Source organism: Vicia villosa, linkage group LG1, assembly GCF_029867415.1.
Source record: "Vicia villosa cultivar HV-30 ecotype Madison, WI linkage group LG1, Vvil1.0, whole genome shotgun sequence".
Taxonomy (NCBI): domain Eukaryota; kingdom Viridiplantae; phylum Streptophyta; class Magnoliopsida; order Fabales; family Fabaceae; genus Vicia; species Vicia villosa.
Window position 1 is genome coordinate 122,279,065 of NC_081180.1, and position 26,149 is coordinate 122,305,213.

The 26,149-nt window shown below is 34.4% G+C and overlaps 3 protein-coding genes and 1 non-coding gene across 4 annotated transcripts; 2 read left to right on the plus strand and 2 right to left on the minus strand.

Annotated features, from left to right (window-relative positions):
* The first annotated feature begins 17,025 nt into the window (after positions 1 to 17,025).
* TRNAA-AGC (transfer RNA alanine (anticodon AGC)) lies at positions 17,026 to 17,098 on the plus strand. Its single transcript has one exon. It is a non-coding gene; the product is annotated as a tRNA-Ala (tRNA).
* Positions 17,099 to 17,349: 251 nt separating this feature from the next.
* Positions 17,350 to 18,291, plus strand: LOC131615904 (uncharacterized). The gene is made up of 4 exons (XM_058887089.1): positions 17,350 to 17,476; positions 17,566 to 17,636; positions 17,718 to 17,943; positions 18,050 to 18,291. Exons 1-4 carry the CDS (start codon positions 17,398 to 17,400, stop codon positions 18,163 to 18,165), a joined length of 492 nt encoding a protein of 163 aa, XP_058743072.1. The 5' UTR covers positions 17,350 to 17,397; the 3' UTR covers positions 18,166 to 18,291.
* A 391-nt stretch (positions 18,292 to 18,682) lies between these two features.
* Positions 18,683 to 19,204, minus strand: LOC131653129 (pentatricopeptide repeat-containing protein At1g09190-like). Its single transcript, XM_058923201.1, has one exon. The coding sequence runs from the start codon at positions 19,202 to 19,204 to the stop codon at positions 18,683 to 18,685; it is 522 nt and encodes a 173-aa protein (XP_058779184.1).
* Positions 19,205 to 23,493: 4,289 nt separating this feature from the next.
* Positions 23,494 to 24,348, minus strand: LOC131653134 (uncharacterized). Its single transcript, XM_058923213.1, has one exon. It carries the CDS (start codon positions 24,346 to 24,348, stop codon positions 23,494 to 23,496), a length of 855 nt encoding a protein of 284 aa, XP_058779196.1.
* Positions 24,349 to 26,149: the final 1,801 nt, after the last annotated feature.

The following is a 26,149-nucleotide window of genomic DNA, read 5'->3' on the forward strand; positions in this document are numbered from 1 at the left end:
TCGGTTTGAAAGTCTTTGGTATTTTAAATCCTTATGAGATTTTCATGCATATATCGGTATCAAGTGATCCATATAAATAAGCAGTAACAACATCCATAAGATACATATAAAGATTGTTAAAAACTGATAAACCAATTAAATAACGAAAAGTAATGACATCTATAATAGGAGAATACGTTACCTCATCATCAATTCCGGATCTTTGGTAAAAACCTTGTGCAACAAGACGAGCTTTGTATTTGACAATTTTATTTTTCTCATTTCGTTTCTTATAAAAACCCACTTATACCCGACCGATTTCACATCTTTCGGTATAGCCACAATAAGACCAAATACTTTTTCGATTTTAAGAGAATTTAACTCAGTATCTATTTTGCAATTCACTCATAGTTCTTGGTTCGGAATCATTTTTTTATTTATAATTTCACATGCAATGGAGAATGAAAATATTTCATCTACATTCATACTTTTTCGATTCCACAAAGTTCCCGTATCAACATAATTAATTGATATCTCAAGATCATTTTTGTTTTCAGTTTCATTATCAATGATCTCATTGTCATCATCTTCTGCTTCTTCGAGAGCACGCTTTTCAATCATAGATTTATTATTATTATCCAATGTCTTTTCAAGATCACTTTCAATCAACTTCACCTTTTCTATTCTCTTTCTTTTTCGGGGGATTTTTGTCTTTCAATCCCATAGGTCGGCCACACTTAAGTGTGCCTTAGATGTACTTGCTACATCATTTAGATTTGAAATATCAATCCAAGCTGGGACATTTATAGCTAGTACATGTGACTTTGTCACTCTTTTCAAATCAGTAAACGAATCTGGCAATTGATTTGCTAAATCTTGTAAGTGCTCTATTTTATTTATATTTTCTTCCCATGATTTATTATATGGGTCCAAATATAATAAAGGGGGGGGGGTACATACCATGTTATCTCAATTTTTATTTTTTTATTCTCTCCCCCTAGCGTTGGAAATTTTGTTTCGTCAAAATGACAATAAACAAATCTTGTCTGAAAAAATCACTTGTTAAAAGTTCACGATATCAAATAATAGATGGTGATTCATACCCAACCTCCTTTGAGGTCTCATATTTGTTCTTTGTGGTGGTGATATTGGAACATATACTACACAACCAAATACCTCTAAACGAGAAATATTTGGTTCCTTACCAATTGCAAGTTGATACGGGATATGTTTATGATCAACACTTGGCCTTAGACAGATGAGTGCTGCAAAACATAAAATTGCATGACCCCGAGCTATAACAGGTAGTTAATTTCTCATTATTAATGGTATATCAATATATTAAATACATTTGATTAATGGCTCATCTAAATTATTTTGTGTATGTAGATGAGGAACATGATGTTCAACAGTTATTCCAATTGACATGCAATAATTATTAAATGATTCAAATGTAAATTCACCAGCATTGTCAAGTTTAATTTTCTTTATCGTATAATCAGGAAATTGAGCTCTAAGTTTAATTATTTGTGCAATAAATTTTGCAAATGCCATATCACAGCTTGACAGTAAACATACATATGACCATCTACTAGATGCATAAATCAATACCATAAAATACCTGAATGGTCCTGACGGTGGATGGATAGGTCCACATATATCTCCTTGAATTCTTTCAAGAAATGCAGGTGATTCTGTGTGAATCTCTTTTGATGAATGCTTTATTATTAGTTTTCCAAGAGAGCAAGCTTCACATGGTCTATCTTCTTTTGTAAGTTTTAAACTTTTTAATGGATGACCATGTGTACTTTCAACTATTTTACGCATCATTGTTTAACCAGAGTGACCTAAACGGTCATTGCCATAAAGTTACAATTTTGAGATCTTTTTTTTACTACTAAATTGCATTCAATTTCATGTATACATATGTATAATGTAATTCAGAAGGCAATTTTGGAAGTTTCTCTAAAGTTTTCTTCTTTCCCAAAATATTAGAAGTAATATTAATATATTTCATATTACCTTCAGTTATAGTTTCAGTATCATATCCTTGACGATATATGTTAATAAAACTCAACAAAATTCTCTTTGATTTTGGAGAGTATAAAGCATTATTAATGACAAATTTTGTTCCATTTGGTAATATGAACGTAGCATTACCTTTTCCTTCTATCAAATCTGTAGGACGTGAGATTGTATTTATTATACATTAGTAGGTTTTATTTCAATAAAATATTTTTTTACTTCTTAGGATCATGTAGGTAGTTCCACAGTCCGGAATGCATATGTCTTTGATATTTTTCATGTCTAGCCTTCTTCAAAATATAAATAAGATTAAATAGAGTTTAAATCAATAAGACATGTTCATCATTATATATAAAGCAAATATTACATAACATACAGTCTTTTAAATAGATCCAAAGTGAAAGTATAAAAGTAATATAATCACACCATACATTATTCAAATACATATTTTTAAATAGTTACTCATTCTGTCTCACCTTCAACAAAATCAACAACCTCAAAACAGGTATTATCATTTATGGGTTCAATCTCATTAAAATTCACTTATTTTTCTGTTTCCTCTACAAATGCCATTTGTCTTTTACATAAATGTTCTGGTGTTCTACACACCTTAGACCACTGGCCTTTCTTTCCGCATATGTAGCATACATCCTCATAATTCCTCGAGGGACTTTCTTGGATATACTTACTATTTTCTTGGCGATTTCAATTATTTTGGTCATATATGGGAGATCTATAATTATTCATATTACCTCATCCACGTCCTCTACCAGGAAAAATGGTTTTAACCATGGAAAAGGTTTCAACCATGATATCCTCCTCGAATGTGACCATCAAAGCATGCATAACCATTATTACCATCAAAACGAACGTGACCACCACGTCTCTTAAGATGATTAAATCCACCTCGCCACGATTAAAGGTTGTGGCATTAGTGACAGGATATGTTATTATTCCTGTGGGCTGTGTCTAGTGATTTTTTATAAGGAGTTTGTTATTTTTTTCTGACACTAGAAGGGCTGCAACTAAATCAGAATACTTAGCAAATTCCCTCATTCTATATTGTTGTTGCAATAGTACCTGAGATGCATGGAAAGTTGAAATTTTTTTTCAAACTTTTCTTTTTGAGTTATAATTGTGCCACAAAATTCTGACTGTGTTATAATTTGGTGCATAAAAGAGTTATATGCAATGACACTTTTGTAATCTTGGAACCTTAACTTGTTCCACTGATCCATTAATGAGAGTAACATGACTTTATTCTGATGTCCAAATTTTGCTTTAATTTTGTCCCGCAAAATCTTGGGATCTTTAGCATTTGAGTATTCTATTTGCAATCCATCATCAAGATGATGCTTGATTATTCTATTCACTTTATTTTCTCTTTTCCATTTCATTTGGGCTGTCTGTCGATTTTCCAAAATTTTCTCCTTCAAGGATTTTGTTAAGTCGCTCACATGTAAGGTACTCTATTAAATCATTGTTTCAGGTTATGAAGCTCTCCCCAATTATGTTTAGAATTTTGAATTGATGCTTAAGATTTGACATGCTTATATCTAAAATTCAGATGAACATAATCACTATTTAACACATAAACCAAAAAAATATATCAATTTATTCAATAACAACGATTACAAAAACCATAACCATATTTTATTCACAAACCTTTACTAGTAAACTGTTAAGAGTCCCACATCGGACAATATATGGTCACTTTATAAGTGGGGGCAATCCTCACCCTACTAGTCGATTTTGTAGGGATGAGTTATTCCCAACCACATTTCTTAACATGATATCAGAGTCTCGTTTAAGATCCGGTGGGTAACCTATTATGTTTTCCGCTATCAGGCCACCCACCATTTATTTCCACGCTCCAATTGTCTAGCCCTGGGCGTGAGGGTGTGTGTTAAGAGTCTCACATCGGACAATATATGGTCACTTTATAAGTAGGGGCAATCCTCACCCTACTATCCAGTTTTGTAAGGATCAGGGGCGGATCTATAGCCCAGCCAGCCCGGGCACGCGCCCGGGCTCAACCCCTCCTTTCGTTGTATACTCCCCCATCTAATAGTCGATTTTTTAGACAATACCAGGGGCAAAATTAATAATTTTTAGACAAAATATAGGGCAAAATTAGTAAAAACAGGGGGCAAAATTTTTAGACAAAATCAATGGCAAATTTTTTAGACAAAATTAAGGGTAAAATTAGTAGAAACAGGATATAAAATTAGTAAAAATAAAATGTAAAATTTTTGCCCAGGCTCCCTAAAATTTCTGGCTCCGCCACTGGTAGGGATGAGTTAAGCCCAACCATATTTCTTAACATGGCAAGCTAAGACTAATAATGGTAAAACAATCAATATCATTAATACTACAAAATCTTTACCTAATTCTTCATGCTTGATAATACCAATAAGGAACAACATAATGATAAATAGAGTGATGAATAAAAGAAGGAATTTAGACATTTGAAGAAGACAAATAAATATGTTGAGAATAATGTGAAATTTATGAAAGAAGTTGAAGTATTTATAGATGTAATTTTGAAAAATGGTCATTGTATTACCGTTGGGAAAAAGGAAAAAGAAAAAGGTTAAGTGAGATAAAAAAAAATCTAGCCAAATTTTAAATGTGTTAAATATCATCTAGTCGTTATAAGTGTTAGAGATAATTATAATATATAAAATATAAGGTAAATGAACACATATGATAAAAATTAGTATATGCGTGCGAGGTTTTATACCTCCACTAAATATAAAAGTTAGTAACTCCATATGTGGTTTTAAACTTACACTACATATAATAGTTAGTAACTACATATGGGGTTTTAAACCTCCACTAAATATAAAAGTTAGCAACTACATATGAGGTTTTAAACCTTCACTAAAATATAAAAGTTAGTAACTGCATATGAGGTTTTAAACCTCCACACAAAATCTATAATAAAAATAGCCACTTATTATAGAGCACTTGACAAGTTGTCAGTTTTCTATAACAAAAAGTAAAGTAATAATACTGATAATAGCCACTCTAGTTATAAATCACATGACTGGTTGCCAGTTTTCTATAACCGGGACAAATAATAATAATAATAGTAATAAGATTAATGAGGTAAGTATAGAGTATATATATCTAGTGTAGTAAAAACTTCTGATAGAAACGATCATGGTGATAACGTGTTGAGAAAAGCCAAATATTTGAATCTAACTTTGTTAATATTTGTGAACTAATGTGATAATATTAGTTACTAATCTAGTTATAATATCAAACTAAGAGAAAATGAAGAAGAAAGTAGAATGGTAACACTTGTCTTTCAAAGTGAATTTGTGTGTATTTACATGAACCAAAGAGGGGTATATATACTAGTAAAGATATTACTATTATACTAAGGAAATAATTGGTATTACTATTCTATATTTGACAAATTATACATCACTAATAATTTTTCATTACTATTTTAAGTTTGACAATTTAGATAGATATTTCTAAATAATAATAATAATAATAATAATATTCTTAGTTATTATAACAAGTTGATTTATTTTAATGGTTGTGATTTGTAGGGGTATACGAGTCGGTTTGGGTTGAATTTAGCCAAAACCATAACCCAACTCGTACATGATACACTGGTTTGGGTGAGGTAAAGTAACCATCCACAATATCATTGGGTTGGTTTGGATAAAACCACAAATTTGTAGGTTGGATAATGAGTTACTCAATATTTTTTTCCTTATATAATTCTTGAGAAATAGTTTAACATATTACTGCTATTTTTTTAAACATTAAATGTCTAAATGTACAATTAAATTTAGAAAATTTCTTTAGCCACCTCCCTATGGGGGTCACCCCCAGCGAAAATCCCAAAATACCCCTGCTTCAGAAATGAACTTCCGAAGCGCTTTTTTTTTAAAAAATTTCCACAATTCGGAAGTGCATCTCCGAAAACACCTCATGGGGGGTGTCTTCGGAGATGAACTTTCGAAAACACCTCATGGGGGTGAATTCGGAAATGAACTTCCGAATTATGCAGAAACTGTGTTTTTTTTTTTTATGTTTTTTCTTAAACTGTCTCGCATTTTAATTAAACGCAAACGCCAAATAAAAATAAGCAACAGATAAACTGAAAATACTAAGATGATAAATCCAATCCAAAAACACTGTGCGAAAGATACAATCCGAAATCAAAACAAAACAAAACACGTCAAACAAAACAAAAACACGTTATTCTGCCCGACGAGCGTTACAAAATACACATCAAACAAAACAAAAACACGTTATTCTGCCCGACGAGCGAACTCCTCCGAATGAAGATAATTATACCAATCCTCATCCCACTCAGTCTCAGAACCATCAGCGTTGATCATGACTCTCACGCCTGAAGACTGAGCCTGCACGTCCGAGCCATGGACCCCCAGGGGACGAGAAGCAGAACCAGTCAAAACCTTCTTCTTCTCCTTCACCTCCTTCACTCCGCGAGAGCACGAGGTTGAAGAACCCTTTCATCCCTTAGCGCCACCCATTCCTGCGTAAAAATGAAGAAAGAAAGGTCCATGAGACCTCCTTTTATAAAAGAAGAAAGGGGAAAAAAACGCTTGGGAAACAGACAAGTCATTAAAGAACAAAGACGTTGGAAACCAGCGACACGCCGTCAAAGAAGTCAGAACGCATGCACACAAACTTCAAAGAAACAGGCACAATAAACAAAGGCGTTAAAAATAAAGTACTTGCAAATTAAAACGGACACTCCCTACCCTCTCTAGCCGACGCAGTCTGGATCTCCCTACCCTGTCTGATGCGTGCTGGTTGGTTGTCTGACATGTTCATGTAAACAATTGAAATCGATTAATATGCGAGACAAAATAAAAAACTAAAAAATTTGAACTTCTGATACAATTCGGAAGTTCATTTCCGAAAACTGGGATGGAGGTGTTTTCGGAAATGAACTTCCGAAACATCCCTGCGATGGAGTTTTCTGCAACTTTCATGGCAGACCCCAAAATCAAACATAAAACCAATTCAAAAAGCTTCTAAACAACCTAAATACTACTAACAACCAGTCCATATATCATTTATGCAATTGAAACCCTAAATAACATGCATTTGAATAATGAATCTAACAAATTTAAAACTTACAAATTGAGTGATTTGTGGGCTTTTGAATGTTGTATAGCAATGTGATTGGAGCCTTGATGCAGCCTTGGAAGTGTGTTTGCACAAATTTTCGCCTTTGCTTGTTTTTGATTTGAGTTAGGGTAAATGAATGGGGGAGGGGGAGTGTTTTGATAAATCTGCATAACGCGCAGCATTTCGGAAATGAACTTCCGAAATGCTGTTTTCGGAAATGAACTTCCGAAATAAGACAATTTTTTCAAGAAAAAAGGCGTTTTCGGAGATGCATCTCCAAAAACACCTTTTTCTTGCATTTTCGGAAATGCATTTCCGAAGTCAGGGGTAGTATGGGGTTTTCACCAGAGGTGGACTAGAAGGTAGGGAGGTTGGCAAAGAAATTTTCTTAAATTTATCATAAACATATATTGGTAAAAACAAAGTTATATTACAGTAAAATCTAGAATTGCATAAAATACTTACAACTTACTAGAATTAGCATCAAAATAATCAAAGTGTGGCATCCTAAATAAGTTAAAATAATTACTGACTAAATAAAAGATGTTCAAAATGTTGAAATTGAAACAAGCAAAATCAAAAACATCAAAGTCATCACTTGTCAAATTACAAAAAAGAGAAAAAATATAGTCACTCAATAACCTATGGGTTTTGTGGGTTGAATATGAGTTTACCCAACCCATGAACACCCCTAGTGATTTGACTATAATGTCGGGCTTGGAGGATTTGTATTCTTTGAAGTGAAAAAAAATAAGTAGGCATGATAAATAAATCTGGCCCTTCCCGAACCCAGCCGCTTCACCTTAAATTTAACGGGAAAAACCTGTTTTAATTGGGGTGGGGACAAGTGCTGGAAAAATTTGATTTTTAATTAGGGGTGCGGAGGAGGAAGCAGGGATGCTAGTACCTGCTCCACACCCACCTCCTCCCTGCACCTGCCTATCAAATTTAATTTATTATCTTTATGTTTATTAATTTTATTATTCATTTTACACTTCCTACTCTTAAAATGTCAAGTTTATTTAAATTATTATTTTTTTAAAATACAAATTAAATAGAAATGATTAAGCATTATGAATTTAAAATGATAAATTATTTAATATTTTATTGTTATGGAAAAAATATTCATTTTTAAAAAAATTATAATTTATACGGGTGAGGTGTAGGTAGGGAAAACCGTTCCTTGTTGGAGGCGGGGGTATGTGACCAACTATTACTCTCAACTGGGTTTGAGGATGGAGGCGGGACTGGTTATGGATGGTGGGGACGGTGTTGGATATGCTTAAATCTGCTCCTACCCCGTCCCGTTGCCATGCCTAAGAATAAGAGTTTATTTTAGCAAACTTATTATCATGTTTTTTGGGAAACACAATATGTTAATACTTTAATGGAAATAAAATATGTGCAAGTAAAGAAAAATGAATGGTTCATTGCACCCAATCCATTCCTTACTTGTCCGTGAATTTTTGAAAATACTCTTAGAATTTGAAAATTGAAATTCAGACGCATCCAAAACACAACAAACTAAATCTCAAAATTACGTGAAATACAAGTAAAAAATAAGTTTAGAGACTGAAATTTGGATAGGACCTAATCACAACAATTTCAATCTCAGAACCACGACAAATACAAGTAAAATATAAGCCTGAAGATTGAAATTCGGATAATCTCATTTAGCTGTGCGCAGACGGTCTTTCCCTTTCCATTAAATTACATTTGAAACAATTTCTCACCCTCTCTCAAGAACATAATAGAGCTCGCTAGTTTAAATTCAACATTTTTCAACTTTGCTCTAAATATCTACTTCTATTCATTCAAACTAAGCAGTTCATCAACATTTTGTTCATTTCCAATCAAACTAAACACATTCATCTCACACTTTTAGTTTCTCATATCCTTGTTTTTTTTAATGATTTTTGTGCATGCAACTCTAATAATATGTTAATAGATTATTGTAAAACTGCATTAGGTTACATTCAATAGAAATGTAATTCCTACTTAGATTTGGTATATATTTGGAACATTTGAGAGTTATGGTTGATGTTTGGTATGATTTTTGATCTCTGTGTATAATATGCATTTCATTTCTTAACTGTGTTTGCTTATACACTATTTTTGCTTATCTGATTATGATATGCCTTTTCATGTCTAATTATAGAAAAATGACTGATAAATAATGATACAAGCATGGTCGAATTCCCAACATGCTTTAGTGTGTGGGAGAGAGCTAAATCGACGCGAGTTATTGGAGAATGATCTCCTGCTGTTGAGAGATCCTCTTCCCATTCTCATGTATCTTCGGCTCATAACGAAGCACCCACTTCTCCCGTTCATGTTGTTATACATGCAAATGACCAACATCATGCATCCGAACTTGATGTTGCTACATCTGATAGTTTTTCAGAAGCCCTCAAAGATATTTCACTATTTTCTATATATATACACCATGGAGCTAAGCATATATGGGAGGGGATGTAACATAAATGTTTATTTACTCATTTTAATATATGCTTTATATTAATTGAACTGTTTGATATTCATGTATTTTTTTTGAAGTACCGTGAGACCTTAAAATGCATAAATCATGGTAGGAATATATCAAAGCTTCCACAACCAAATGAGCTTTAGTTTCAGGACGTATTGCAACTATATGGTATAAAGGACTTTTGTAGGAGATAATATGGTTATATTGACTAGGGTTTGTTATCTGCATTTGCTGAGAGATGTCATACAATGACGTCATCATTTCATCTTATGATCGGTGAGGTGACTATCATCTTTGATGATGTATCGTGCCTCCTACATCTTTCGATCATAGGAAGATTATTTGCATCGAGGACATACTTCTTGTTTTTAGTTGACACATGCATATAAGTGGAAAAACGTGCGACCTATTCATATATAAATACTTGACAATCCTTTCCATGTTCACAAACAAAAAATTTATTATGAAATGTAGTTGTGGTAAACTCAGTTAACAACTAAGAGTCTACAGATGTAGTATTACTACTGGATAAAAACAAAGTTCCTAAGTGTTCTATTATGGTTCACAATACTTTTTAGAAATCATAATACTACTCAGGAGTTTGTCCAGATATTAAAATTTGGATTCACCCCTTTGTTACGAAAGACACACCCACGCAACACTTACAGTTTTATATGGTTTGTCCGGAGATTGTAATATGAATTCACCTTTTTGTTATCACACACACACATGCAATACATGTAATTTTATACTTTGACCGACTGCGTCCGAAGATTGAAATCCAAATTCCAATATGGTGTATTCAAATATCGAACTCCAAATATATTTTTTAATTGGATAAGTGTGCGTTTTTAATGAATAGATTTGTAAATTTGTTGTATTATGGTGCGTCTAAATTTCAATCTCCAGACGGTGACAAAAGATATTTTAGATTTACATAGGGTTTTAGAGTATTACATGGGGTGTAGTGAACAACCCCTAAATAAAAACATGACAAAGATGGCTCACACTACCCCCTATCCTAATTCAACACAAAACAACCTCAATCGACCTGCCACGTAAACATACCAACGCCCTCCCATAGTTGAAAATCACATTTGACAACCCACAAAACTACTAACGTGTTGAGACAAAAAAAACCCGCACAAAGAACCCGCACATAAGTGCTAGAGATTGATAGAAAAAGGGACTTCATACCTAGCCCAACACAACAACAACTCTTGTTATAAAATTAGAAAGGTAGTGTAGAAAACAAAAATAACCATAAGCAATAATACAAGCCAATATTGAGCATTGAGCAAATGCTAAAACCTTCAAAATAGTTTGATAAAAGAGGTTTCTTATTGAACACTTATTCATTCTCTCAAACTCTATGGAAACCCGAAAATACCCCTTTCAACCGTTTGGAGTTTGAAATCTGGATGCACCATAATACAACAAACCACTTCATGAAAAATCCACCCTATGTAAGAAAAAATACATACTAGGGATAACAACATCCATATACACCCTTCCATAAAAGAACTCCGAAAACACCCTTTAGAATCCAAACAATCATGATTTCTGCCTAACCCTTATAGTCATGATCATAACACTTTTTCCCTTAAACCCTCCAAAAATATCTTGCATTCGTATTCAAGATTTTTTCTTGCAAACACAATGTTATTGTTTTTCAACACCAAAAGACTCAAAATCTCCTAAAATACAGGCAATGTACATATCTTTTGTTGATGGTCATTGAAATAATTTATTTTTTTCTATATCATGAATACCGTATGGAAATTGTAATTCGGACCTTGAAAGGATTGGTCCAAAGACTAAACTCTGAATTTGTTGAATGATGATTAAAATTGTCTTATATTTTTATTGGTTGTAGGTATGGTGCACCCTGATGCTGTCATTAAAGTTAATGCATCAAAAGTTGGTGATTCAGAATATCCCCAACCAGGTGTTGTGCATGTTGATGTTGGAAAATAATATACCAATAAACATGAGTTTACTTTGTGAGTGCACTATCCTTTTAGATGTTTTGAATGATATCAAAACTAGTACTTATAATTTGTGTACATTGGACATGTCTTTCTATGTCTAGATATGTCTCTTATCTTTAGGGAACTTAAAATCATGTTAAAGTTGTTTTAGAAGTCAAAAATTAATCTTTTATGTGAAAAATCAATTTTCAGCTCGACGGCACATGCATCGTTCAATGCTGAAACATTTTTGAAAAATTAGTTTCTATTTAGTAAGAGCTCGACACATACGTGTTACATGTTGACACATAAAAGGAAAAATACTTCTATAGGCCGACACATTCGAGCCACAGGTCGACACATGTTGAATGTTTTCAAAACCAGAAGTTTCTGCTAAGCATGTGTCAATACATACGATTTTCAAGTCGACACATAGCAGGCACATGCTGTAAGTTTTCAAAAATCAGAAGTTTCTATTTTGTACGTGTCGACACATACGACTTTTAGGTTGACATATAGAAGAAAAATTTCTACTATGTGTCGACGCATAACTTGCTCAGGTCGACACATACTGTTATTTTTCAAAAATGTGTAAAAGTCTCTAATCTGTTTTTTCTGTTTTGTTTCTCACTTAACACACACCATATAAATACCATTCATGCATCATTTTATAAATATTAAAATCAGAAATATACAAACCATTGCTCATCATCTTCAACCTCTCTCTATACGCATATATACAACAATTACACATAATCATTTTTGTTGGATTCCGTCTAGATTTAGGTTGATAAGGTCTAATTTAGGAATTTCGTAAATCAAATTGGGTTGATAATTCTTTGGGGGTTTCAAGATAAATCCATATGGGGTTTTCCTCAAAGATTAATGATTGATTTAAGGGGTTTTTTCACAAGATTTAGCAAATTGGATTCAGCTGAGTGAAAGCTTTGAAGAAAGACGTATTTGTCAAAGGAGTAACGGTAACCAGAGGATCATTTTGGTAATCTTGGATCACGATACGATCATGATTCGGATTTAGCCAAGTGAAATATTCGAAGAAAAGGGTTCCGTCGAAGGAGTACGGTAAACAAAGGATCAAATTGGGAGTATCAAGTTACTTGATCGAGCTCAAGATCAAAGGAAGAGAAGAAGATAGGATCAACATCAATCATAGGAACTGGAGGGTTGGATTGCTATTTTTTCTGTTGTAAACTATATTTGCAAAGGTTAATTTTTATTATCTCAATTCCTTTGGAATTGGGGACAAATGTACCCATAGCAAGGCCGATTGGGGAACTTCCTAAATAAATCCTTGTCTCATTTATCTCTCTCTCTCTCTCTCTCTCTCTCTATATATATATATATATATATATATATATATATATATATATATATATATATATATATATATATATATATATATATATATATTAGATTTACTTGCAAATTGTGAAACCGTTGATTGTGCAATCGATACATAGAGATAATTTCTTTGTCTAATACTTAAACTGTTTTTGTTGAGTTGATTTCAATCTATGTGATTGTAATTGGTTTTTCATATCAACAAAATCGACAAAAAAATTAATTTGAATAGATTGCACACCAAGTGTTCGAAAAATTGCTTAAGTCAATTTTTGTTTTTTTTACTTCATTGGAAATCGATAGTATTGTGTGCTTTTTTATTCAAATGGAGTTGTTAAAAATATATTGATTGTTTTTCTCATCTTACATATTCGTTCTATCGATTAACGCATCTTTGGTCTTTTTGATAACGATTTAGGATAAACGATTGCCGATCCAAGATTGTTTCGGCGTGCTATAGTTAAACATTTTTCAAAACATAGTTTTTAATAAGAAAATTTTATTTGCGATCTATTCACCCCCTCTAGATCGTAGCCTATCGTTTTACATACTTTTTGTGAATACATATTTTAATAGACTCGTACGAAAGTTGCCAAATTAGGTTTTGGCATTGTTATCGAAAGTTCATATTCTGGTTCTGATAAAAGACATGCATTTGTTACGATGAGATGTAAACGAAGTGATGAGTATTAAAAAATATATGAAAGTTGAAACGTGGTGACACCGAAACAAGAAAATGTGGATGTTTTTATTAAGTTGTGAGGATACCAAAAATAGAATAATACATAAATATTTAGTATAATTTACGATAAACATAATCATGGTTATTGTCACAAGTTAGCTAAGTCATCTGATTGTGTGTCATCTGAATTCTGAAGTCAGGTCCAGATAGCTCCAAGTGAGCGAGCAGAGAAAATAAATAGATCAAAGCATGGTTGTATACTTAGAAGAACATATGACCTTATGTATTATTGTTTAATTTTCAATAAGATGAAACTTGATAGACATATACATATGTATGAGATTTACACACATTGGAAAAAGCTTCCGTTTAATTTCCAAGTTGCAAAACATGGGTGTATTCAGATTTCAATATGTGTACACTCCTTTGGGAAAACACTTATATGTCTATTTTAATACAAGTTGCAAAATAGAGTGTACACAGATTTCTATTTTTCGGACCCACCCTTGAGACAACATTTGCTTGACTATTTTGATACAAGTTGCAAAATGGGGGTGTATCCAGATTCCAATATCTGTACTCACTCTTGAGACAACATTTGTACGTCTATTTTCATACAAGTTGAAAAACAGGGTGTGTAGAGATTTCAATCTCCCGTACACACCATGAGGCAACATTTGTATGTCTATTTTCATACAAGTTGGAAAATAGGGTGTGTCAAGATTTCAATCAACGTACACACCCTTGAGACAAAATTACTTTGTAGATAATGTTACCTTGGTCAATATAATTTGCCATTCATGATTCACATGAAATAGTACTTAGAGATTGCAAAACATACTACTCAGTCGTTCATAATGAATTCATATAAAATACAATTGTGGCACATTTCTAACGCATAATGAATATTCATAAGTCACATACATAAGTCACATGCATAAGTCATACATAAGTATTTCATAACTTAAAACCCAACTATTGGGTATATTGCACACCCCTGTTCCTCCTTTGTCTCTTATACTATAGTGCAAATTGAGCCTCAGATAATATCACTTGTAAAGTGATCCTCATTGGGGTTCCTTCTTGAAACTTTCCTCTACTGATGGCATATCTTCCAGTAGCGACAATACAGTGGCATAGAGGTAAGACATCCACAACATGATCCGACCTTTCCTATTCCTCCTCTAGTATTTCTTGACGAGCTGACCTATAGAGATCTCCATCTGACACTAGTGTCATATATAGATGGGAAACTCTATAAAACCATTAGGTGTATCCACATGCCATACTCCATGGTCAAGGAGCTAGCACACTACATACATCCATTGGTACCAGATGCTCATGGTACTTCGCAGATATCTAATCAACATCTGTACGAAGGAAAGTGGTCGGAGCAACCAATATGGGGTCCCTAGGTGTACCATGCATATACTCGAACTGCTGCAATACTCACTCAAGTAGATGTGAGTACATATGTCGAGACCCAAAAGCCAACCATCCAAAATACCAGCATATCACCTCCAAAGAACGTGTTTGATGGTGTTCACCGAATGTTGTGAAACAAATGTCATCCGCTAGAATTCGGTCAAGTGCAAGTATGTATAGCCCAGTCGTCAGATTCCTCCTTTAGTAGGATGACTCCCTTGATAAATGATCTTTAACTCCTACCTCCTAGCTCTCAACAATGTCATTCTTAGTGATAAAATTTGGAATCCTAAGAACTTACGAGTTTTTATATTTATAGAGAACTTTTAGATTTCACACGAACACGCTGTATAACCATACTCAAGCACTGCATGTATGCGGTTATGCTTTCGTGCCCTGTGATATCTTCACACAACGCGTCACACTACTATACATGGCGTATTTCATTTTTTTCAAGTGAGTTCCTCACAATTTCACCTTCATGGATTTTTACCAACTTGTTCATTATTATTATTATTTTTTTAAAAAATCCTTGTGTCCAAATCTTCTCCATTCTAGTCAACATAACTTATGCAATGAAAACACTACAAATTTGTCTAGTTAAGATAATTTCGCCATATATCGATCTTTTCCATAATTCTTCATATTCTTAATAAAAAAATTACAAAACATAAACAACTAAAAGTAAAAGTTCTTAAAAATAATGTAAAATATGCTAAAAAAATGCAACAAATGACTATCATCAGGGTTCGCCTTGTGCCCGGGCAACCAGGCCCACGATCCAGGGTCTCCAAAAAATAGGGGCCTCCATTTTTTTTATAAATTATAAACTTGAAATAAATATTTTAATATTAGTTGTTCAATTTAATATATAATGTAGTTTAGTATGTGTAGTGGTATATAAGCTTGATTTTGGCTTAAAGGTCAATGGTTTGATCCTTGATGCCTACGTTTTTGGTATTTAAATGTGATATTATTTCTCTACCTTCCTTTTTATTGGGACCACTTTTTAAAATTGGCACAGGACCTTCAAATTGTTGGGGACGACCCTGACAAGCGCTACTTCTTCATAAACCTCTGCATTCCACTATTTGATCACCACTTTTAACATGTTGAATCTTTCATTTAAAACATATCTCATCTAATCCAAAAACACCTGAGTTGTCCATGTTTCCTTTATTGGATTTGCAAACTTCTCCTTGAGAAGCTAATGATTGAACCAAAATGGTTTAGGGCCCAAATCGTAACCCCGATACCAGAGAATCAAAGGACGATGATCGGACACATCCCATAAAAGGATCCAAACCCTTATATCTAGTCAAGTTACCAATCGGTCTTCAGAAATCAATATTCTATCTAATCTACTAATAGAGAGATCATTAGAATGAAATCAAGTTAACCACCTACCTAAAAATGAGAGATCAACGAGATCAATGTTACCAAAAAAAAAAGTCATATTTTTGACTATGTTCAAATTAATATATTGGTTAATCTCGTTTCTCTAATCAAGATTTCTTTTGTTAAATTAAAATATTTCAACCATGCACCACGAAATTGTTTTCAAAATCTACATATTTTCTAAAGGCCACATTTAACATACATATTCCCAACATAACACATTTTTTGATCTTTAGTTAACTTTTCAAGCACACACCCACAAATCCATTACTAATAAAAGTCAAAATCACAGAAGCTTTTACCTTTTATATTTGATGCAATTTTGAACGAAATAAATCGTATGTCGATGAACCGTTCACTTTAAGATTGTAAAACTCTTTAACATATAAGACTTAGATTATTTATCTTGTATCCTTCTAGTGATTTAAATGAAATAATAGGCCATTTCATTTAAAGAGTAATATGTATATAGATGTCATTTGATAAAATACTAAAAGTATAATTTTTAAAAGAGAATAAATGATATGATTATATTCCATAAAATACAAAACTGAAAATAAGAATGGTGAACAGTTGGGGATGTAGCTCAGATGGTAGAGCGCTCGCTTAGCATGCGAGAGGTACGGGGATCGATACCCCGCATCTCCATTTTTTCTCTGTATTTCAGCTTCGGTTATTCTTTTTGCACTGGCAGATTCATCTTTCTGAATATAATATGTATTCTTTTTCAAAGTGACTGATATAACAATCCTCTCGGTTGGTGACTAAACTGCTACTATTTGGTTAACAAACCTCATTCACTTTCTTAATCTTTCCATTCTTACATCATAAAAGAAACAGATATTAGATATTATAGTTGAATATTCAATAACAACTTCATCACATTCTCCATATTAAAATATCATCTTTTGTTCTCCTCCCATGCACTCAGTTCTGTCTTCACAATAATGGCATTTGCATTCATCCTAAAGGGAAATTTATTCATCCTTAATTTAATTTCCATTGCAATATTTTGCAGTAACATAGGTGATTGTTCTATGTCTTCAATAAAATTCACTCTAGTTCTGATGTATAGTTTCATTTTATATAATGTCCAAAATGTGAAAAATGAACAGTGGCTGCAGAGGGTGATCTTGAAGGAGGGCAAAACATAGTGAAGGCTTTATCATGCTTTGAAAATAAGCTCGTAAGTGACAAATAATTGATGCCATTAGTTCTGGTATTTCCTTCTTTCTAACCTATTCTGTTTTGAATCCTTCCTTCATAGATTTACGCTGGTTGTGATGCTGCATATAGATTAAACCCATCTGGGAATATTAAGGTGCCACCAGAGGCTACTGATTTTTTCTGTAGTGGACCATGTCTGGCAGAAACACAGCTAATGCTTGATTGTATTGACAACATACTCTCCAGTTTCATATTCAACAACAAAGCAACATTACAACAAATGAGATACGCACTCAATGCTGGCTGCAGTTACTCTACACAACGAGGTTAGAATACTTGTAATTTAGTTTTCTGCTAACTGAAATTAAACTTCCCTTTCTTCCAAAATTTTCATGAATTTTTCTGATCAAACAAAATGTAACATGTGTATAGGTAACTTCAATTTGGAAGACTACATTGGAGGAGAGATAAACACGGCTCCGGGATTACCTATTTTGATTAGATGTTATCTCTTCATCCTTGCAGCGGTACTGGTTTATTTAATGTGAGTGAGACATTATGTAATAGTAGTAAGAAATAGACACTGGTTGAATTTCTATAAGTTTTTAACTGGAGAGCAACATGTTCCTATTAGTTTGAATGATGAATGACCATTTATCGTAATGTATTCTGAAAGTCAGTATTATGGTACCATATAGTACAATCTGAAGCAAAACTTCCATTTTAGTTGAAACATTTCAACCAAATATATAAATGTTACATGGATTCACTTGATACAAGAATCTCCTTATCTAAAGAGCACAAAATTTGCGTATCAATATAATAAATATTGCTGCAAAATGCAGTGTCTAGTGCGTTCTCGAGCCAATCACTGCACAAAATTTTAGTTTGACATAATCAAAGTCCACTGGTTCCTTTTCAATTCCAAACCATAAAATGCTAGAATTGTCAAGAAATGACTATATTTGTTTCGAAATACCATACATCCTGAAATTGGTGGCATCCTCAATCTCCATGAAACAACCTTTTCAGTTAAGTTGACTAAAAGACAGTTATTTCTTGACACTATCCCATTGCACTTTGCCCTGGAACTTTCTTAATGCCACCTCCCTGCATCAACACTCTGACTTTCTCAACTTCATCCCACTTCCCCTCTTCTGCATAAACATTCGACAACAGCACATAGTTTCCAGAATTCTTTGGTTCAAGATGGACAAGCTCTTTAGCTGCAATTTCAGCAACTTCCCTATCACCATAACTGAGACAAGCACTAAGCAAAGCACCCCATAAGGCAGCATTTGGCATCAAGGGCATAGTTCTAATCAAGTCATAAGCTTCCCTGACATGCCCAAAACGTCCAAGTAAATCAACAACACATCCATAATGCTCCAGTTTTGGCGAAAGATTAAACTCCGCAGTCATAGAATTAAAAAGTTCTCTTCCTTTATCGACCAAACCAGCATGAGCACAACACGCCAAAACACCAACAAAAGTAGAATCAGAAGGGGTTACCCCTTCTTTCACCATCTCTTCAAACAAGTCAACCCCAAGTTCACCCTTTCCATTATAGCCCAAACCATATATCATTGCATAATACACGATAAATAATCTTGGCAAGTTGGTTTTGATCAATATAGAGTTAGTTAGAGTGTTTGTTAGTTAGTTGTAACTGCTTGCTTGCACGTTAAGTTACATAAACCCTTGTATATAAACACTCATATGCTTCTCTATCAATGTATGAAAGTTTCTCTCTATTTTCTTTATCTTCTTCCTTCTGTTTCTGAACTGAAGCTTTCATCTTCTTTGCTTCAATGGTCTTCGATCCATCCCTCTATTCTTCTGCACTTTCCTCAACTTATACATCGTTGATCTTTCTCTCTTTCTCATTCTTCTCCTTACTGCAATTCACCTTTTTCACGTTACTTTTTCTCTTCTTCTACTACATCATGCCTCCACGGGTCGAGATCCCTCGTATCACCAATGGTGATATCGAATCCGTCTATTACGTTCATCCTAGTGAAGGTCCTAACTCAGTAAGCATTACACCACAACTGAACTGTTCCAATTACATTTCTTGGTCACGCGCCATGGAAAGAGCTCTTGGAGCTAAGAACAAGCTCGCATTCATCAATGGTCCTATTCCAATTCCCAATTTCAACGACCTCAATCGCTCAGCATGGGAAAGGTGCAATTATCTTGTTCATTCATGGATTTTGAACTCTGTGAATCCCGCGATTGCTCAAATTATCGTGTTCTTAGAGAATGCACTTGATGTATGGAACGATCTTAAAGAACGATTTGCAAAAGTTGATCGTATTCGTGTATCTAATCTCAGAGTTGAAATCAACAATCTCAAACAAGGTACAAAATCCGTTCTTGATTACTTTACTGAGCTACGTGGACTATAGGAAGAGTTGAATTCTCATAGACCAATCCCAAATTGTACATGCACTCATCAATGTCGCTGTGAAGCCATGCGCAGTGCAAGAAATTTTCGTTTTGAAGATCAGATAATACAGTTCTTAACAAGTTTAAACGATAAGTTTTCTGTTATAAAGACTCAAGTATTATTAATGGATCCTCTTCCTTCTATCAACAAAGTTTACTCTATGGTGATACAAGAAGAAAATAACACCATATCCCTATTGCCTAAACCTGATATTCCTTCAAATATTGATGAAGCTAACACTTTGGTGAATGCTTATGATTCCAGGAAACACAATGATATAGGTAAATTCTCTAATTCCTATAATAGCAATTCTAACAGTAAGAAAGATGGTAGAATATGCACTTTTTGTAGCAGGACTGGGCACAATATTGATGTGTGTTATCGAAAGCATGACTTCCCTATAAATTTCAACAAGAAAGAGTCTTTAGTTAATGCCTCACAGGGTGATACACAATCTTTGGCTAGCAATGGTGAAGAAAGTCTAACAAATAATCCTGGTACTGGTATTACTCAAGACCAATATGCTCAATTGATTAGCTTGTTGCAACAAACCAAGTTACTGCCTCTTAACAATAATGCCAACCCTAGTACCAATCACATCTCCACCAATTATAATCATTCACCACATAAACTCTCAGGTAAAACCTTTGTCTCAACAATCTCATGCTCTAGTCATACCAAACCTAAATTTTGGATACTCGATTCAGGAGCCAATGACCATGTTTGTTCTTCCTTGCATTGGTTTAGCTTTCATCATAAAATTAAACCTATCAATGTTTGCTTGCCTAATGGTTTTGTTGTAGCTAAACAAGCAGGCACAATTCACTTTTCCTCTCAACTATATATGTCAAATGTGCTTTACACACCTGAACTCTTTTTAAACCTTTTATCTGTTTCCAAGTTATGTGCATCTCTAATAATGAATGTTGTATTCAGGATGTGAAAACCAAGAAGATGATTGGTTTGGCTAAACAAATTGAAGGGTTGTACAGACTTGTGACCAACCATGCTTGCCTTGCCATAGAAGCTACCTCATCCCTCACCAAGAATCCTAACACTACCTCTTCAAACATTCCCCTATCTAGCACTTTTCTCAACACATGTAAACTTCTTCCTAAACAAGCCATATGGCATTTTAAATTAGGCCATTTATCCCATGATAGACTTTCCAAAATGGCGCAAATGTACCCTTTTATTCTCAATGATAATAAAGCTGTGTGTGATGTTTGACTTTATGCTAGACATAAGAAAATTCCATACACTTTGAGTTAGTCTAGAGCTTCACAAAAATTCGAATTATTGCATTTTGACATATGGGGTCCTATCTCTATCAATTCTATCCATAATCATAGATACTTTCTCACAGTTGTGGATGGTTTTAGTAGATTCACTTGGATCATTCTACTTAAAGACAAATCTAAAGTATCTAAACATGTCCAACAGTTCATTGCTTTAATAGAAAACCAATTCCATATGTGCCCTAAGTCCATTAGATCTAACAGTGGACCTGAGTTTTTATTGCCTGAATTCTATGCCTTAAAGGGTATTGTACACCAAAGATCATGTGTAGAATCACCTAATAAAAATGCTAGAGTTGAGAGAAACACCAACATCTCCTAAATGTAGGAAGAGCACTATTATACCACTCAAACTTACCAAAAACTTATTGGTCTTATGTTGTCAATCATGCAACATTCATCATCAATCGCATTAACACACCCTTGCTCAATCATCAATCCCCTTACCATGTCCTTTATGACAATTCACCTGACTTACACCAAATGAAAGTATTTGGTTCCTTGTGTTATGCTTCAACTCTATCTAATCATAGAACTAAGCTTGATACTCGAGCCAGAAAATGTGTTTTTTCTTGGCTATGCTGTTGGTTACAAAGGTTGTATCTTACTTGATACACATTCCTCCACTATTTTCATTTCCAAAAATGTTACACATCATGAACATATATTACTCTATCATAGACTCACCATCAAACACACAAAACTGGGAATATTTCAGTGCCTTAGACCTTAAGCCAACTTCTAATTTTTCCCAATTTCATGACTTACCTCCACAAGCTGAAAATTCTAGTTACTCACGATCGATGTCTTGCTGGATGTTATGACATCCACAATTACGCAGCACAGATAGTTAAAACAGAACAACATAAAAACAATAAAGAACACGCAAAATTGTTTACCCAGTTCGGTTCAACAACCTACTCTGGGGGCTACCAAGCCAGAGAGGGAATCCAATATAAGCAGAATTAATTCGGAGTTAAACTCCCCCGTTTACAACTCATCACTTAAAACCTACCCAATACAATTCCAACCTATTCCTAGACCTGAGTATCTCCACTCACTCCCCCTCAATCACAGCACTGATTACAAATAAACATTACATAAATTCAGAGAGAAGACATACTTCAAAAACACACCTTGATCTGCTTAAAAGCTTCAATCAAGAGACACACACTCGTGCTTAAAAGCTTAGAGTGACAACTAACACAACCAACCTATTCCAACGCAATCATCAATGACAATTGCTTGGAGTACAAGAGACAGCTACAGAACTACGGTTCTTCACAATTAACAATCTCTCAAAGAGATATTACTCCAAAACAATCATCTACGCGATAATTGTTTGGATCACAAGTAACACACAGAGGAAACACAGAGAGTATAATGATCTTCACACTAAAAAACTCTGCCTCTGAAAGTAGGATTTGCAGTCGTTTTATAGTCAGTAGGCAGCAGGACTTGAGCCATGGTCCTTCCACACATAAATTAGGGTTAATCAAGTTAACCTAATTTCCACATCATCAGGGTGTTCACATAAGCTGTAATTCGAGATATTTTAGCATAAATCATACAATGCACAATATATAGTTTCCTAAAAAGATACCTGAGATAAATAAGGAAACCTCACAACTAAAAGTAACAACTACTACAGTCAGACACAGATGTCATGACATCGAGCATGACATCCATTGAATATTTGTACTAGCTCAAACATACAATCCTGCATAGTTCCACACACATTCAACATGAATGTTTTACCATAAAATACAGTCAATTTAAAATATCTACAATATCCCCCTTTGGAAAATTTTTGGCCAAAACATTCTGTTACCACGTTATCAGAGATTCGTTGCAGCAGAGAAAGAACAAACACACATATAGCTAGAGCACACTGCCTGGAACTTGTAGAAGAGAAGTTAAAACAGCTTACCAATACATACCAGCTAACATATAAACGTCATCCAGAATAAAAAAATTAGTTGTCCAAACAGATTAGAAGTTTTTAACAAGACACGGTACAATTACAAAAAAACAAACATCTTTACTCCCCCTTTTTACCAGAAATGTTGCCAAAGCATCCTTACAAAATAAACAGATCACCATACACAGCTGTTTCTCAATCAGTGCCATCACCAGGACTGGCTTCTTTCTAGAAATTTGTTGATCACAGTGGGAGAGAAATTAACACATTTTCCCCTGACAAACACTTTCAGGTACTCCTTAGTGTTCTTATTGCCACAGTCTTCATGTAAGTTCACAATGAACTCTTTCACAAGGACTTCATAACACTTAGTGAATTGGGTCACAATTTCCATCAGTCCCGCTTCATGAATCAGATTCATAACTTCTTCATTTTCAAGAGCATTTTGAGCAAGCTCTCTCTCTAAGGCCAGTCTTTTCTGATAGACAAATTTCCATCTGAGTACACTGGAGGGGTAGTGAAAGGAAATATTATCAATAGGTACTTCAGGGACACTGGCAGCAAGCTTGCTAGTAGAGGCTTTCTTCTTGGGATGAATGTCATTGACATCCACAACAACATCAGAATCTGACTCATTCTCAGCAATGATTCTGGCCTTTCTCTTCTTAGGCACCACTTTGCTCCATGGTTTTTTGGGTCTAACAGAAGTAGGCTTAGCCACAACCCTTGTCTTCTGAGAGTCCTCAGCTACAACTTGCTTTCCTTTCCTCCTCATTAGCCTTCTGGCTATGCTTGGATTGATAGAAGCAACCAGGTCATCATCAGAGAGATCATCAAGGTTGATTACTTTATCAGACTGAGTCTTCTCTGGTTCTTTTTCTTCAATTTGACCATCTTTGGTGAGGTTCACACATTTATCAGCAGAAAAATTACTAGGTTCCTCTTCATTGTACGCAGTACCACCAGGAACCTCAATGTGACTATTATTAACAATAACATCATCCTTACCCGTAGTATCTTTTACACCATCATTCCTTTTATTGTCATCCACATGCACATCCATATTGACATCATCATTTTTCTTCATTAACATTTGCATTCCTATCATTATTTGTTGGGAAATAGTTGCCAGCATTGTCACTAACATGCGCAATGTCATTTGACTCAGGAAGCACAGAGTTTGAAGGAACAGGAGTCCAAGATGTAGCATTATTCTCATTTAAGATATGGGTAACAATTTTAACAATGGCGCTGTGATCATACCTAGAGCCTTCGTTAGTTAGTTCTTCCCTAGGTGGAGGCACAGACGATTGAGAAGTCTGAACATAATTGTGCCTTTTAGGTCTCATTGCTATTTCTTTGGTTCTTCGTGCATGCGATGTCCTGGGCCTTTTTGCCACAAGATCGTATGGAGTCACCATATGCAAGGGAGTGACCACCAAAACCTCATTAGGGTTAATGGGGATGTTCGTAGCGTCTTGAGCATGAGTAGAGGAAGCAAACATTTTTTAGGGAGATTGAGGGTTTGACTATTGAGACATTGAGGAAGACTTTGGAGGCGATAGAGAGATCTTGTTGTTTTTGTGGTCGGATGTGAGATGAGAGAAGTGCAAGAGACCAACCAAGTGAGTATGGTAGTGAGTTGGGAAATATAGGGGAAAAGATTGTACTATGAGGGGAAATTTAAATTTTGACCAATCATAAAATCCGAATTATTTTTATTGTTCAAAAAGTAGTTCCATAGAAACTGTAATTGCTATAATTCCTCATAGGAGTAAATATCCAATTTGCTTTTCAAGATGTCAAATTGGATAGCATTTAGAGCTTTAGAGAGGATGTCTGCAATTTGTAGTTCAATGGTTCCATGCTTCACAGTATCAACTTTGTTATTCACAAGGTTCCTTTGGGAATGGTGTATAGTATCCATATGCTTGGTTCTGATGGGTTGAGTAGGATTCTTTGACATATTAGTATCCCTCAGATTGTCACAGTGCAATGTTATGGAAACCTGAGTGACATTGTAATCAGACAACATTTGTTTTGCAGACATTTCACCAGGGGTTGTTCCTTCCACAAGTATCCGAGTACTCATGGATTTTTCACCTTCATTCTTTACAAAGAAGGTTTTGACTATCTCTTCTTCCCTGTATCCTTTTCTAGTCATCCTTTCGTTCCAAGTTCTAGATGCTTGATATGGTCTTCTTCTCTTCACATTTTTTATTTTTCCTCCAAAGGTATTTGTATTTAAAGCTGAACTTGAATACTCAGTCTCATCACTCAACTCAAGGTGATATGGCTCTGCTTTAGAAGAATTTCTTTGATGATAGACCATCCTTCTTGTAAGTGCACGTGCTTCAGAACATGTGGGCTTCAAGTGGTCTGTCCTGCCACATTGATAGCATCTTCTAAATGAGGGGTAAATGCTCCTTTCTTGATGTTTCCTTTTATGTTGAATCTTTTGATTATACTTTATCTGCTCCATAAAGTAAGTCTGATTTCTTACTTCTACATTTCTGTTATGAGATGTGTTCAGCAACTTATTTTCCTAAGCTTAATGTTTGACCGGAGGCTTACATTTTCCTCTTGCAGAAGAGTGTAGGCATTTCTATCCTCCAATATTCTTGCATATAGTCTCTCATTCCTTAGATAGGTTTCAGAGAGAATAGTAGCAAGTTCATGGCCCTGAGTTTGCTAGCAAATGATTCATCCATATCTTCAACAACATTCTTTATCACTGTTTTGACTGATCCTTCTTGATGATTGTCCTCAATCTCTTCTTTGGTCATGGGGGGTTTAGAGGAACAATTAGAAGTTCTAGGCTCCCATAAGTAACAGTTTTCTTTAGACCTGGATCCCTTCATGAC